Below are 17,500 nucleotides of genomic sequence, written 5' to 3' on the forward strand. Positions count from 1 at the left end.
AGGACTGAAATAGGAAACAGTGAGCATGGGAAATCTTTTTGTGGTGCCAAGTTAAAAGCTTTTTGGGAGTGGGGTTTGCCTGTATGTTGCTATAATATACTTTATTGATTAATTTTCTTTTCTTGATTTCTTTTCTTTCATTATATACTTCTTTACTTTAACTCTCATTGAATTCTTACACTTTCTCATATTTTTTTTATTTTTTATTTTATTTTTATTTTTAGGTGTTGGGATTTATACTGCTTTGTGATGGCTGGTGTTGGTTCTTAAGATTCTGAGCTTTTAATTACTTATCATGAGACTGGAAATATTTTGATTTAGATAGATTCTCTGAGATAAAGATTTTACTATCTTTCAACTTTGATATAAACAGGTATCATATGAAGAATTGCATTTAAGCTACCAAAAAAGGGTAAAGTGAGGAAAGGCTACTGGGTCATCTTTGACAGCCTCTTAAGATTCAGGAGGATCCATTGTTAAATAGGGTACAAATATAATGACAATGGTTGGCAGTTTTTTTTTTTAATTCACTGCTTTGATGGAAATGATTTTGGTATTACAATTTTCATCATTACTTTAAAAAAATCATCCAATTTCAAAGGAAGTTTCCTTTGTGTGACAGCAAAAGGAATAAGTATGGAATACAAAGAAGAGAAAAGCAAGTGTGAGAAATTTTCTTCTCAGAAATAGATATATAATAGCAAATGGGTATTACTTTAGTGATGACATAACTGTATGATTGTTTTTTCCTTTCTTTTAGTAGTATGACAGCCATTATATTTTTGAAGTGCTTGTTATTGTGAATATTGTGATTATATTATAATTTTCTTTTTTTTTTTTTCCTTTATTTGTTAAGATGTATAAAATACTGTTAAGTGTATTTACAAATGTGTATTGCAGGTTTCCTTATCAGACATAATAATAAGTATTTGATATGTGAGGTCATCAACTTTACTTGAATGTTAATAAAGATGGCCTTTATTCAGGTGTAAAATTGAATCAAAGAAGAAGCATAGAGCTTTTCCTGTGAGCCATGAATATGTTTAACTACCTCTGGATATATTTTATAACACTGGTAACCACTGTATATATATTTTTCCATGTATTTCCACCTTCAAGTTGTAAATATAAAAACTTACAGATACACTTTAATTGAAAGGTAGTATGGTAAAATAGGTGCACAACATTCTTTTGATTATACTTGGCAAGAAGAACCATTATTGGTAAAAAAGAAAGAAAGAAAGAAGAGTAAATTTGTACACTCATACATACAAAAAAGTATTTCCATGACTATAACCTATTTCCACCAAGGGATACTTCCCAGATCATTATGGAGTGTACTTGTTTTGATTATCATTATTTTATCATAATTTTAGGAATAGGAAAACTTTTGTAGTTTTTGTTCCCTTGTATCATCTATGCTAATACCATGCTAAGAGTAGCATTTCCGATTTTTCAGAAGGGAAAAGAAAGAAAGGAAAAAAATAATGCTGAACATATATATTATTTCTACATTAAAATCACCGGTGTCCCAGCATTTTTTTTTTTTTTTTTTTCTTTTCTTCTGAAATGGTTAAATTCCATATCTATGTACATATACAGAATGTATTATAGGTTATTTGTAAATATCACAGTAGTGTGTCATCCAGATAAACATTTTGTAATTTTCTTACTGATCTAGAAAAATGTAGATAAATTGTATTAAGGTTCCTGTGTTCTCAGTAAACTACATCGTTACTGTTATTCTTTATACTTCAGGTTGATTGCAAGATGGAGAAAGGTATCTAGGATTGTGTTCTGCAAAGTGATTTAAACCATCCTTTAGCCATCCTACTACCATCTTTTGCTGCAAAGCAAGTGCCTTGTCTCCCTATTGCGTGAATATCCCTAGGTGCATGTCACTTGTTCTATCCCACAAAAGCTGCTGAAAGTATAAATAGTGGTTCCTATGGTAGATTTAAAAGTGTGATGGAATTTAGTTTTTGCAGTGTGTTACCTGTGTCCGTGTTTTGCTTATGTTCCAGTGTCTGCTGTTAGTCAAGTAGACGGAAGACAGAGGCACCTCATATAATGTTCAAAGTGTTAACATTATTATTTTCTGCACATTTCATCCTTAGTGATATTGGATTACGGTTGGTTCATCATCCTTTGTCAATGAATTATGTGCTCATTGGTTTAGTGTATCTAAAAAAAAAGTATTTTATTATTTACATTTTATTTTTGTATTTTTTCAGAGACAGAGGATTCTTGATTTGGTATATTTTCAGACCAGATTAACATTATATGCTTTTTCGATGAATTGGGGTCCTTTCTTTGTATGTATGCATTTTTATGTATATATGATTGAAATACTTGCTGTTGTATAAGTAAGTATTTGCAAATTCAGACATGTTACGGTATTTCCATCTTGAGGGTTTTTGTATATTGGTCCCCCCTTCTAAGAGAAAAAAAGTTTGCACTGTTTAAATGATGTACCAAAGAGAAAAAGCAATCAGTACATACACTGTTTGTAGGCCCTGACCCTAACGCAATTAAACCATGTATTTGGCAAAGGCTGATTCTTGTTGATTTTGTAAATGTTTGTAAATGCAATGGAAATGTTAGTATTATCTTATTTTCTTTGTAATATTATTTGTTGGTTTGTGCTATATATTGTCATTTTTGTTTAGTTGTCTTATTTCTCCTTAAAAATAACAAGATTACATAACAAGTCCAATTTCCTTTGTACTGGGTTTATTACTTATGTAGAAGTAAATGTTTAAAAATTATTTTAAATTAGCCTCCAGATCTTTCGCTACATAACAATCCTAGAGAGTGTAAGGAAATGGATAGTGATGAATGAGCTGGAAGTAGAACTAATATTAGGTAAAAATATAGAAAGGAAATATAAACCCATTCGTTCTATTTTGTAATATTCATTGCTATAATCAATTCAATAGTATGAATTAGCAAAAGTCAAGCATCATTAATCACATGGGAAGTTAATAGCAAAAAAGAAATCTATATAAACCCATTCGTTCTTTTTTGTAATATTCATTGATATAATCAATTCAATAGTATGAATTAGCAAAGTCAAGCACTCATTAATCACCTGGAAGTTAATAGCAAAAGAAACGTACTTTCTAACACGAGGCTAAGATGGGAGCATTTCTTTACCTATTAGACTGATTTGTCATTTATCATTCTGGCCCCTTCCCCAATCCATTTGCCTATTGTCTTCATGTGAGGTCTTTTCTCCCTCTCCAGCTCTTTCGTTTCCATCCCTTCTCCAATCCCTTCTACTATCTACCTCTAACGGTGTAAGAGCCATGCTGAAAAGGATGAAAGGCTCGCCTTTGTGCCATTCCTAGAAAGGCCTGGGGGAACCATGGCCATGGCATTCCCCTGTATTGGTTGTTTAGGGGTGTACTGTTTATTTCCCCAACATAGCCAGGGCTTCCCCATTGCCATTGCCAGTAATGAAGATGCTAATACCTATATTAGAGGCAATGAGGCTTGCCCCTTCATCAAATAGCCCCACCAATTCAAACTCTCCTGGCTCCCCGACCCTAGGGCTCTCCTTTGACCCACGACTCTGAACACTACAACCAACTGCTACCCACTCCTCAATGCCTACTAGTGCATTACCCCACCCAAGAATCAAGACTTACTCTCCCAACTTCCTCAACTTTAGTCACCTCTACCCCCCACACAACCTTCTTCACCAATCACCTCATCTTCCCTTATTTACTACCTTACAGGCCTTATTCTCACATCTCACCATAATGGAGGTAAAGAGTGGGAAGAGAAAATTAGTTAAAAAAAAGATGGCTGGTAACAGGAAGAAAATATGTTTAGGACTGACATCAGCTGATTTTGATGATTATAATCCCCTCTTCCACACGTGTCCCCATCCTTCTACCTCCGACAACTCTACCAGTATTTAAATAATCTATTTGAGCCCAAGCAAATGTTCAGGACCGATTTATTGTGGCCCCCCTCGCCCCTACAGCTCCTTACTTGGGCAGAAGTGGGCAGCGTCCTCCTTCCGTACTCCGACCTGATTGTTTCCGTCTCGTTACAGTTACATCTGAAACTGAAGCTAATAGGCATAATCTAATCTAACTTTATCTCTCTGGCATCCCCATTCCTGCAGAACCTTCATCCAACCCTAACTCTTAATACTTGTACCAGAACTTGGAGACACAGTCTATTTCCCAAGCAAACTGCCATAGTGGACATCGATTGGTCAGATTGTGAGCAGAATCCTGATTTCTCCTAAGAGGAAATGGAGATACAGCCGAAAGAAAACTCACCAACATTGCCAAATTTACTTTCCGTACATGACTCTTACCCTTCCGTAATCTACATCAGTGGACAATCCCTCCCAGTCAAACCATACCAACCCCCTTCCCCATCCATGTGAAAACTGTTGGCGCTTTGGACATCGTGCAAAACTGCCGTTCCACAGACTGATACCCCCTAGTGTGCCCTTAACCCGGGGTCATAACCGATCAAATTGCCTCTGCACAAACACTTGGCACATGTGCTAACTGTGGCGGCCCCCATAATGTATTTTATAGAGGCAGGCTGTCCCATTTACAAGTTCGTGTCTGATGTAGTACTCCTCTCCGATATAAACATGGTCTCACTCCCTACGTGAAGCAAGACAGGAAGCACGCCAACAAGGCTTCTCTCATACTCCATACTCCCTATTAATGTTGCTCGCTCTGTCCCTCCCCCTCCTAACCCAGGATGTCCCTACAATCCCTCCCCTATACCTACTTACTTCCCCACTTCTACTTCTACCTCCTACCTTCCCCTAGTCAAAATTCTTTTGCCACGCTAAATCCAGGCACTCCCAATCTCTAGCTACAAGCCCAAATCGTCCCCTCTCCCTCTCCCGCACTACCCGCAATCCAGACAGACTAAACGTTTCACCCCTTCTTCTCCTACCATGCACTCAACTCCACCTACCTTTACCTTTATACCTCAGACACCAGTCTCCTCTTCCCTCTCCCTCATAAGAAAACCATTGTTTCACACAAAACTCTTTCAACCAACTCCCACTGGAGAGACCATGGAGAAGATATTCAAAGCTATATGCTTGAGACACATATTTCCACAACTTATGCTCCCTCCACACTCAAAGTGACTGCAGATATCCATCTCCCCTCCTACTCACATTCCCCCTAAGCACCCCTTCATCCTACTGTACCCTCCAGCACAACCTAACCCCCCTCAACTCCGTCTAATACCGATATCCATCTTCCTGCTACTCATATTCTCCTACTTCCTCCCAACACAGCCTATTTCCCCTTAACTCCGTCTATTACCAATTGAATTATCCATCCCTCCTACTCATATAACCCCCTTCACCCCTTCCATCTACTTCCTCCCAACACTACCCATCCCCCTCAACCCCTTCTTAATACCGATATCCACTCTTCCTTCTACTCCTTTAATATACTTTCCTATAGTGCTATTTAACCTTAGATGTCTAGCACATTTATTTTTGCTTTTTAACTCTTAACCAGATTATCATTCATGGCAGGAATTCAATTATGATATTCTGTTGAAGCATTATATTGCAAATTTGTGATAATTAAAATATATCCTTATCGATGCATGTAGATGCATGTCGTAATTAGAAAAAATAAATGAAGGATGAGAAAAGATGAAAACCACCTGTATTAGAAATTGTGAAAACTAAAGAAATGGAGGTAAAGAGTGGGAAGAGAAGAATTAGTTAAAAAAAAGATGGCTGGTAACAGGAAAAAAAATGTTTAGGACTAGACATCAGCTGATTTTGATGATTATAAGCGCATGGGAAAAAAGAGGCTTCATAAGCAATAGAAGTGTATTGTTACCATATTCTTTCCTAATGAAGTGCAACATGGACAGCTGCAATGATGGGGAAAAAGTAGTATAAGCAAGCGCTATAAGATGTGATCTGCAAGCAATAACATTACTGCATGTCTGGAAAGAGCACTTTATATATTTGATTTTCGTTTAGAGTATTACCCCTCCAAATACCTTGCTCGTTTTATGTCGTGGGGGGGCTTAGGAGACGGATACTTTAGCCCATTGTAGGGATTACCCCTACATAAGACTTCAGCCCTCACCTCAACTGAGAGCTGTGCTAAAAAGATGAAAGGCTAGCTTTTATGTTGAAAGTCATGAACGTCTTTCGAGCCATGGGCACGGTATTCCCTTGGTTAATTATTTAGCCCTTAACTTACTCCATATGGGGGAACCAGAGGGGTAGACCGTTTCTTTTCCCCATTTTATTCAGGGCTCACCCTGGCCAATAATGAAAACTCTTTACCCCTTATTAAGGGCGTTAAGGCTTAATCCATCAACTAGCTATCTGATTTTGATTATGATGGATTTCCGACCCCTGCCCCTCCTTTGACCACGGGCTCCGACCACTGATACTAATTACCCCATTTTCGATGTTTACTGACAACTCTATCCATTCTCAACCACCCCACCCAGGTTATTACTCAACCTCCAGAATGCGCCTCCTTTCCCTCTCTCCCAATATTTTCTTCTCCATCTCCTACTGCACAGTCCTCTTCAATGCCTACCCCCTCTTCTAGTATTACGACTCTTCATCCTTATTGTCCTTAAATTTCCCTGCTCAGTCACATACATACATGTGCCAATTGTAGTGACTCCCATAATGTATTTTATAAGATGCCCTGCTCCTATAAACTCGAATGTGAGTTAGCAGTTCTCAGAGTTAAACTAGGCCTCACTCTACGTGAGGGTTAGACGAGAGAAGCTCAAGGGAAGAGGTTTTTCTCTCTTTACCTATTCCAAGATGTTTCTGCATCACCCCGAAGATCTCTTCCCTCTAATTTGAACCATCCCACCTTTCTTACTCTCCCTATCCCCCAGCCATTCATTTTCCATTCTAAATCCAGATACTCCATTTTCAACCACTTCCGATACCCGCAAGTACCCCTACCCTCTACTTCCTTCCTACTCTTTCCCAACAAACACAATCCCTCTCCTCCATGTACACCCATTTTTTTTTCGTTCCTCTCATTATCCTTACTTACCTGGATACTCACGTGAATCCCTTCTGCTCGCAACGGCAGTAGCCTCCTCTGGATACTTTCCCTGATACTTCACATCCTTCCCTAGTCCCCTTACCTCATCCCCAGACTCTTCTGCTACTTCTCCATCAGCTATCTCTACCCGTCAGATTACCCGTTATTTCATAACAGCTCTTAACAGTTTTTCCTTAAAGCAATGCTACTATAGCTTCCACAACAACAGATACACCCCATTCTCATCCAATCCCTCTATACCCTTAACCCTTTCCTTTATTAATGCCTGATTTACATCTATTTGTACACTCTCTTTATACTAATTGTTTACTCCTGTGGCCCATTTCACTCACAATACTTTACACATATTGCTATATGACCTTCGATGTCTAAGTCACATTTATCTGTTTCAACCATTAACCATTTGGGGTATTGCCAGAGAAGTATAAAAGAAAGCCAGGGGTTGCATTTGTAGAACTGTAGACAATAGTTCAGGACAATAACTGTGGTGCTGAATTAGGAAGTCGGTAGAGGCAGAGTAGTATGTGAGGGCAGTGAAGAATATATTAGGACAGTGGCGCCCCTTCAATTCCATGCCTGTTATTGTTGTGGGGGGTTAAGGAGACAGGATCACCCCCACCTTGGGCCTTAGCCTCTCCTCGCCTCAACTAATTCTGTATGGACTTTTCCTTCTTTCTTTTTCTCTCTTCTTAATTCCCTTGTTCTACCCATATCCTAAAGCGTTAGAGCCATGCTTGAAAGGATGAAAAGACTGGCTCTGTCAGTCCTGAATGGCTTTTCGTACTCCGTTTGATATTTCCTCTTAAACCCTTTTTCACATTTCTAACCTACATCTAACATATTTTGTACTAAATGTTAATTCTTTATGTTTTTTTTTTTGCCATAATACCTTGGCATAGTGAAGTATAACCTTTCCTTACCTGGGGGTTTCGTCCCCCCCAAACCTCGCCCTATTGCTTGCTATATTTTGTAAACGCTGCTAATGACCTTAGCTATTGACGCGGCTGATTTTTTAAATATATAAAATAGGACAGGTTGCAGATATAACCTCCCTAACTTCTTTTGGGCAGGAGGTTATTCACTGTTGCGGATAGTCGGGCACTTGGACCACGACACCGCCTAAAATCCTTAATGATCTAGCCATTTGGATGAAGTGACTGTAAAAATCATTGAGAATGCTTGGTATTCAGTTTTCTCTAGATTTGTAGACAGGGCAAAAATAAATAAAATAAGTAAATAATTGGACCAGCAACTTCAGCAAAAACTCCTGATAAGTCCCTTTCTTGTCTCCTCATCACGGTATCATTTTGAAGTTCGTCTTGGAGGTTGGTAGTCCATAAGCTGATCTAGCTTGACTTTTTATGTTCTAGTTTTTTGGGGTCCTGTCACCGATGAAAACATGTGCCGTTTGTCACTTCTAATACACATTGTTTTATATTTGACATATTTTGCCATGATTTGGCTTGTTACATCTGATCGAGCTTAATCTAGCTCAGGGTTTTTGTACTTTTTCATGACTCTGTAGACCACACCCCACCACCGTCTGGACTGGCAGTTGTCCATTTCTTCTCTATATGTCAAAGTAGGCAGTTCTTTTGCCATAGATTCCGAATTTTGTTACCTTTCCAGCTACCCTGATGGCCTGCGGATTCATGTAGCAGGGGTTCAGTCACTCTGTGCTTCTAACACTATCTTCTAAGAGTGTCGGACACCTCTACCCTCATTTGCCTAACTTTCCTTGATGGTAGATTGTCCTGACACAAAGAATAAATGTTCGATGCACTAAATCTGGATATTCTGTCATTGAATTATCCAATCCTAGGTTTGTAAGTTTAAACACACAAAAGGGAGAATTTACAGTATACATATAATACAAATATTTTTCTTTTATTAATGTATGGAGTCATGTTATTTTTGCTCCTTCCCCAGTAGACGGGTGCATAATGTAGCCTTTCTGAAATAACTTGTGATTATTTTTAATATAATTCACTATGACACATGACCTGACAATCTGGGTTGTCATACAGTCAAGTGCTAACTTTATGAATGAGGAAGCTTGGATCCCCCTTTAATGCTAATTACTGCCCACTGTACAAGCTTATGATCTCTACAATATGTGAAAGGTGTAATGATGGAAGTTGATCCTTCTTGATCTCAAAACTGTCAGTTAAGCCAGTGATATGGTCATATTTCTTTAGGACACAATGAAACTAGGGCATGTTTTCACTAGGTAAGATTGGTGTTTAGGATTTAGGAAGAAAAATATTGTTTATTGGAATCAGTGAAGTTGGGAATGGTATGGAGCCACAGAATATGTGCCAATTGAGCTGGGAAGAAAGGAAAGGAGATTTAAATGTACAGGTTAATGGTTAATGGATTCAAAAAGTTAAAAATGAACAAAGTAGATGGCTAGACCATCGTTTAATGTCGTATAGCATATAGGAAAATATGGTTTAAAAGGGTAGGAGGTAGAAGCGGCAGTGATAGTTGCTATGTGTCAACCTAGCTGAGAGTAATCTCAAAAGGGTAAATTTTTGTAAAGGAGTTGCTTTTGTGAATGGGCTATGATGGATCTAGGTAAGGGATTTACATAAGGGATTCACGTGTCTATCCAAGAGGTAGTGGAAATGACGTGTAGTTGGAGTTGAGGGGGTGGGTTGTGTTGGGAGGGAGTAAGAGGAAGTGGTGTATGGGGAATATGTGTAGGAGGAGGATGGGTGTTGGGAGGATGGATATTGGCAGAAGTTGGAGTTGAGGATTATAGGTTGTGATGGGAGGGAGTAGGAGGGAGGAGTGTAAGGGAATATGAGTAGGAGAAGGATGGATATTGGTAGTATCAGGAAGATGGATATCAGGAGGATGAATATCGGTGGTAGATGGAATTGAGTGGGTTAGGTTGTGTTGAGAGGAAGTAGAACAAAGGGGTGTAGGGGGAATATAAGTAGGAGGAGGATGGATATCGGCAGTCACTTTGAGTGTGGAGGGAACATGAGGTGGAATTTTGTGTCTCAAGCATACTTGGCTTTGAATATCTTCCATAGATTCTGCAGTGGAGTTGGTTGAGTTTTGTGAGACAAAGGATTTTTATGAGGAGGGGAAAGAAGAGAGACAATTATCTAAGGAACAGAGTCAAGAAATAGGTGGAGGCGAGTGTGCGGTAGGGGAAGATGGGGTATAAGAAGTTTAGTCTGTCTGCTGCGGGTAATGCGGGAGGGAAGAGGGCTTGGAAGGTGTTAGGGCTAAGTTAAAATTAAGTGTCTGGATTTAGAGTGGCAAAAGAATTTGACTGGGAAAGGTAGAATGTAGAAGTGGGGAAGTGGGGGAAGTAAGTAGGTATAGGGGAGGGTGTAAAGAGATCTTGAGGTGGAGGGGGGAGGAACAGAGCAAGCGACATTAATAGAACAGGGAGTATGAGAAGGCGCCTTGTTGGCTTCCTGTCTGGCTTCACGTAGAGTGAGACCATTTTTGTACCAGAGTTGCTACCTCAGACTCAAACTCTATATAATATATTATAGGGGCTGCCGCGGTTAGCACATGTGTGCGTGTTTAGTGCAGGGCAGTTTGATTGGACATGACAGGTTAACGCACATAGGGCGTGTCGGTCTGTGGAGCACAGTGTTTGGCAGGATGTCCAAAAGAGCCAACAGTACTGACATTGATGGGGAGGAGGTCGAACAGGGAGGGATTGTCCACTGATGTAGATATGGAAGGGAAGGTCATGTGTATGGAAAGTAATTTTGGCAATGTTGGTGGATTTCTTTCAATAACCTCTAGGAGGAATGGAGTACCTGTGAACTGATATTACATAGCGGTTTTTAAGGCAGGCGAGTGGTATTCTCTACAATCTGACCAATCAATATCCATAGGGCAGTTTGCTGGGGCCATAGACACAGTTCTGGTACAAGTATCCAAGATTTGGATGATGAGGTTCGGCAGGAATAGGGTTGCCAGAGGGAATCAGTTAGATTTGATAATGCTATGGCTTCGGTTTCTGATGTAACTGTGCAAGGACGGGAGCCGATCGGGTCGGATACAGAAATGGACTCCTGCCCTCTTCCTTTTGGAGGCATTGTTGAAAGAGGAGAGTAGTGCCTGGGAGTAAGGAGCTGTAGAGGGGATCACGAAAAATCAGTCCCATTTAGCCCCAGGCTAGAGTATTTAAGATATTCGTAGAGTTGTGGGTGGTAGAGAGGATGGGGACGTGTGGAAGAGGGAGTATTGTTGAGGGGGATAGTATTATGGAGAGATGGAGGGAATAAGGCTGTAAGGTAGTAATAAAGGAGTATGGGGTGTTTGATGAAGGCTGTGGGGGTAGAGGTGATGAGGTTGAGGAAGTTGTGAGAGTAAGAGTCTCTACTTGGTTGAGTAATGCAATAGTAGGCATTGAGGAGTGGGTCGTACTTGGCATTGGTCCAGAGTCATGGTCAAAGGAGAACCTGGGGTCAGGGAGCAGGGAGAGTTTACGTTGGTGGGGCTATTTGATGAAAGGGTAAGCCTCATTGCCTCAAATATGGGTATTATGTCTTCATTACTGGCAATGACTGGAAGCCTTACCTATATTGCGAGGAAATAAAACATCCTACCCCTGGGAGATACTCCTTATTAGAGGTAAAGGTTAAACAATAAAACATGGGAATACCTTGCGCATAGCTCCCTCAGGACGTTTAGGACTTACACCTTAGGAAATAGATAGTAGAAGGGATTGGAGAAGGGACGGAAACAAAAGAGATGGAGGAAGAAAAGACCATGCAAAATTAGTTGAGTCGAGGGCTGAGACCTAGGCAGGGGAGATCCCTGCACTGGTCCTCGGTCTCCATCTCCTAAGCACCCCCATAACAACAATGGGCAAAGGATTGGGGGGTGTACAGTTAATAAGAATTACAATCAGGATCGCAACCACTTTATACATCAAGGAAGTGATGCCCTACATGCTCCTCTCATTACCTCTGTTTTCTAACAAAAATTAACAGGACTGCAGGTAGAAAGATTACAAAAAGAAATAGCAAAACATGAATAAGATGGAGTTTTGGTAAAGAAGATGGAAGCTTCTGTCCTCCTGTTTTGACTCATAACGAGTGAAGCAAAAGAAAAGGATTCTGATGCTAAAAACAGTTATTTTTCTGTGAAGCATAATTTACTTTCACATCTTTTTTATTAAACAGCTATAATACATCATGTACAGAAAGAGGAGAAACAAGCAAGTTATGATATTACTTCACTTTCAAGGGCTATTTACATAGCTATATTATCATAAGTATTATTCTGCTCACTCATTTTTCTTCTGCTTGTGGTGATGGAGTCTGATCTGATATATATCGTTCAAGAGCTGATGACAATTCTCTCTGAAATATGGCAATGTTATAAATAAAAGTGTCCTAGTCCTAGTAAAAAAAACAACAACAATTCCTATTTACTTGTGGCATATATAATTGGACAAATAAGTCAACTGATTCATAACTCTGCATATCTGTATATTTCCAAGCCACATACCTGGTGAGATGTCATATTCTGTGAAAGTTTCTGAGCAGGAGCACTGAGGATGGACAGCAGCTGGCCCCTGGCACCATCCAGAGACGGAAGGGCAGCATAACGTTTCATGTCTGCCAAACTCATAAGCCGGCCTTCAACAACACCAGCTAGCAGAACCAAACCTACCAGCTTCTTTTCAAGTTTTAGTAGCTGTGTGAAGGAAGGTAATATGTAATATAAAAATATGACTATTCTTTCTCTGTGTATACCGACTTCTTTGTTTTTTTAAAGTTTAGAAGTTTAAGTTAATGGTTAGAAGCTAAATTAATGTGCTAGACATCGAAGGTCATGTAGCACTATAGTACAGTATTGGGAAGGGTAGAGATGGGGGTGTGTTATTGCTTAAGTGTTATATGTCAGCAGCTGTACTGTAGTAGGATGGTATTGGAAGGGTGTATATAGAGAGGTAGAGGTGGAGGGGGTGAGTGACTGGGTTAAGTTAGGAATAAACAGTAGAGGATTAAATCAAGTGAAGGATATGTATGTGTCTGAGGAAGGGGAATAGATTTTCAATGCAGAATGTATGGGATTCTACCAGGATGTCTGATAGGTTGGGAGGTTGGTGTAGGGAAGATAGGTGAATAAAAGAAGCAGTATGGGTTGTTGATATCGTGGACAAGATAACAGGAAGTGTGAGACTGAAATGGGAACTCTACATAAGGAACATAGGGGCGAGTCAGATTGTGACATATGGTAGGAGTGCGTAAGGTAAGTATGGCCGATAGACAAATGGGCAAGAGCCGTCTCCCAGTGTCTGTTTTTGTGAAAAGAAGTTGACCAGGAGGAGATTGATGATTTTACTGTATGTAATTTATTGGTGACCTGACCTGACAAGGTTTGCCATCAAGCATAAAGGAAAGTTTTAAAGTAAGGGTAATAATCCATGGCTTGAATACATGAGAGACTGGAATTGCGTGGTGTGAACACAGTGGCTGAGTGCACTATGGTATCTCCCTATTCATTGACTGAAAGTTCTGACATGGCTGGGCACCCAGCAAAATCTGAGAGAGTATAGTGTGGAGACAAGTAGAACTACTGGTCCTGAATTTTACAGACAAGGGGGTTGGTTAAGCGTGCAGACTTTATGAGAGATAGTGAGTTACGAGAATCAGTAAAAATAGTGAAAGAGGAGGAAGAGAGAGAGTATATATGTTTTAAGGAGAAAATGATTGTGCACTGTTTATTAGTAATAACACTGGATTCAGGAGGTAGGGTATATTTGAATGTGTAGGTTGGGAAGACAACTGCAAACCCTGCACCAGAGGTCGATATGTACCATTGGTACAATTCTCCTCTGATATAAACCTTATGGGGAAGGTCATGTCTATTGGGGGTAATCTTGGCAATATTAACGTAGAACTGTGACAAGGCGTGAATGAACAGGATGGGTGCGGAAGGAGACTTTGCTTACTTGTTTTAGAAGGCATTGTTGGAAAAGTAGGGTATTGTCAAAGTAAAGGCTACGGGGCTGTATGAATCCCCAAAAAATCTGTCCCATTTGGCTGGACTAAATAGAATATTCAAAATGGTTAGAGGTGGGAATTGTAGAAGGATGCGGATGAGAGGAAGAGGGGGTGGTAAAGAATGATGTAGTGTTGTGATGGGGAGGGCAATAAGGTTGATGAGTTGTAACAAGGGAAGGGGATATAGGAAATGGAGGCAGTTGTGTAGGAGATGGGGTTGAGGGAGGGGTGTTTTTTTGAGATTGAATAACCTGCAAAGATATTTAATAGTTTTGGATGACTTCTAGAGTCTCTGGAATGGAGCTGGTTAGGAAGGTCTGAGAAACAAAGGTTTTCTTATGAGGGGGAGAAGAGGGGAGAGATGTTTAAGGAGCAGATGGAAAGGTAGATATTGGAGAGGATGCAGTAGGAGAAGATGGGATGGACAAAAAAGGGATAGGTACTAAGGTAGTAGAGACTGGAGTGTCTGGAATAGTGGTGGAGATTGGGGTGTCTGGATTTAGAATGGTGAAAGAATATGACTGGGAGAGGGAGAAGGTATAAGTGGGATGAGGAAGAGATTCTGGGGGAAAATGTATAAATAGATGGAGAAGGAGGGGGCGGAGCAAAGCAAAGGACAGCATTTGAGTAGGGAGAAAGTGAAAAACCTCATTTGTGTGCTTCCTGTCTGGCCTCATGTAATGTGAGCCAAAGATTGAATTTGAAATTTGTCACCTCAGGCTCAAACTTACAGGTATGGCAAGCACTATAAGATACATCACGGAAGCCATCACAATTGGCACATGTGCGTGACTGTGCAGAACAGTTTCATTGATCATGTTCAGGTTAGGTACAGAGGGCACTGGGCTGCAGAGTGGCAGTGCTTGGAAAGGTGGCCTAGATGCCAACAATTCTGATATTGACAGGGAGGAGACTGATATGGTCAGACAGGGAGGTACCCTCCAGAAACATAAAGGGAGAGGTAATGTCTACGGAAAGTAACCTTAGCAATATTGGTGGAGGATTTACAACAGCCTCTAGGGGGAATGGTGTAGCACTGTAATGATACTGCATCATAGTCTATAAAGCAAGCAAGTAGGACTTCTCTACAATCTGACCAAACCTTGTCATAGACAAGGCAGTTTATTGGGGAGATGGAGACAATTCTGGTACAAGTATTGAGGGAAGGATGAGGTTGGGCAGGAATGGATTTGCCATTGAAGTCAGCTAGGGTTGATAATGCTTTAGCTTGGGATTTGGATGTAACTGTGACAAGGTGGGAATCGAGGAATCAGGAGAATTAAAATCTGTAGGGCTAGTTGATAAAGAGGCAAGCCTCAATGCCCTTAATAAAGGTGCAAAATCTTCATTACTGGCTATGGTAATCCTGGAGTATGTGGATGAGAGAAACAGTCCCCCTCACAGGATCGCCTTGAGGGGTAAGGGCTTGACAGAAAAACAAGGGAATACTGTGCCCATAGCTTCCCCTGGCCGTTCATGACTGGCACAGTCATCCCACATCTTTTCAACATGGCTCTCACACCTTAGGAAGTGGATAGTATATGAGGTTGAGGAAGAGAAAGAAATGGAAAGGGGAAGACCTGTATCGTACTGAAAAAGCCTCTGAAACCTATATAATGCAAGCCTATGTGAATAAGAGAAAAAAACATATACACTAATAAAAATCTATATATCATATAAGGTATTATAATTTGATGAAAATATGGATGGAACTGAACTGGACTTCTAATTATAATTGCTGACAATATATTCATAGACCATTGATACCAAATATAATGACAAAATAAGGTTTAATGCTACAATGATGGGGCCTGATTTATTTGTGATGTAATATTAAACAAGTCTAGACTTTGTGGTTAAGGTTAGCTGTGTACAAATGGCCAGCCTGTCGTGAGTATGATGTGCACACATGCCATAGACTTTTATGTCATGACAGCTATACCCATAACCATCAATGAGAGGTTAACATTCCATTTTTTTCTTTTTTTCTTTTTTAACTCTAATAAATGACAAACTGAAATAAAAATAACAAACCTGGCAACACTGGTTACTTGTTCTAACTGATAGTCTGTGTTAGATATTTTTCAATAACAGTTTCAGCTATCCATATGACATATAAAAAAACACAAATTTGTTCAATGGTGTTGACTGGCCATACAAAGTATCTTAATGCATGCTTGTAAAATACAAAATCAAACTTTAAAGAATGTAATTATTCCTGATATCTAACAATCATAAAGAAAGAAAGAAAGAAGAAAAAGAATAAAGAAAAAAGGAAAAAGAAAAAGAATAAAGAAAAAAGGAAAAAGAAAGAAAGAAAGAAAAAAAAGAAAAGAGAGAGAGAAAGAGAGAGAGAGAGAAAAAAAACAAGTAAGAAAGAACGAAAAAAAATCCATTACTAAGAAAAATAATTGTCCCACCACTAATAACAATATCAGTATTTCCAGAGTGTTAAGGGGACCGTCCCGGAGAGAGGGGGGAGGAGGGGGTTAAATTGAGTTAGTTAGCGTATAGTATAGGTACATGGATGAGGAAACTACCAAACGAGTATTAACCGCCTGCTATGGCTCGTTGTCTTGCAGCCGGCGTGCGAGTCCCTCAGCACCCGGAGAGGTACGTCGCTATTGAGCGCCCAGGTACACCTATGTGGACTTTTGCTTGCGGCAATCGTGCATAAGGCATTTAATTATGACATTGCGCATAGATATGAGTTCGTGAATGTTCAAGGAACACTTTTATACCAATATCAGAAAAAAATTATATCACCGTGATTTATGACGAAATATTTTGTGAAATATATCTAAAAAAAAATGTATGTTTTGTGTCCTTTTACACACGAAATATGCTTTGATCGAGACTCCCTGGTAATATGTTTTAGTTTACGTGGTAATATATACGTATATCACATACGAAGCACTAATGTTTAAAAATAGCCTTATAAGGAAGGATTGAAATATTTCCGTTACATTTCGCTCAACGGTCGGTACATCACAGCAGGGGGCAATTTGAATTGATTTGAAATTGGCAGTTACCGTTGTAAAGACCAATTCAATACGAATGTTACCTAAATGTCGGATTTTTAAACTTCGGATGTATAAGCGAGATACAGATTATTTCATGTTGAAGATGATAGTACTCAGTAATACCTGCTCTGAAATAAAAACTATATGGAATTTTGAGCTCGGTTGTATGCGTAGTCTTCGTCTGGCGTTCAAAAAGCTATCGCATCCGTTTCGTGCGTTCCCGATAAAAATGAATATGTTTAGACGTTACCGTAAGTCTTAGGCACCATAAATTGGCAAATATCCCACAACACATAGGCGTCTGCATGATTTTATGCACTTCTTAGTAAAGATAATGGGTGCAAATGGCTAATCATAAACTTTACACTTGTTCTCCCTTGCAATCTGCTAATATTGACAATTATCAAAGAAAATGGGTATGAGAGGG

At 39.6% G+C, this 17,500-nt stretch overlaps 2 protein-coding genes across 2 annotated transcripts in view; one reads left to right on the top strand and one right to left on the bottom strand.

Annotated features, from left to right (window-relative positions):
* LOC113803550 (uncharacterized) overlaps window positions 1-2,664 on the top strand; it is a gene marked incomplete in the record, with an annotated part of 70,031 nt that extends 67,367 nt beyond the window's left edge. The window contains 1 exon segment of the mRNA XM_070136227.1: window positions 1-2,664. This exon segment is cut by the window's left edge and continues 179 nt beyond it.
* A 9,509-nt stretch (window positions 2,665-12,173) lies between these two features.
* Window positions 12,174-17,500, bottom strand: part of mRpL10 (mitochondrial ribosomal protein L10) — a gene marked incomplete at its 5' end in the record, with an annotated part of 7,317 nt that continues 1,990 nt past the window's right edge. Inside the window, 2 exon segments of the mRNA XM_070136004.1 lie at window positions 12,174-12,400; window positions 12,549-12,737. Coding sequence (XP_069992105.1) covers window positions 12,329-12,400; window positions 12,549-12,737 — 261 coding nt within the window.

The sequence above is a fragment of the Penaeus vannamei genome, chromosome 21 (assembly GCF_042767895.1).
Source record: "Penaeus vannamei isolate JL-2024 chromosome 21, ASM4276789v1, whole genome shotgun sequence".
Lineage (NCBI taxonomy): Eukaryota > Metazoa > Arthropoda > Malacostraca > Decapoda > Penaeidae > Penaeus > Penaeus vannamei.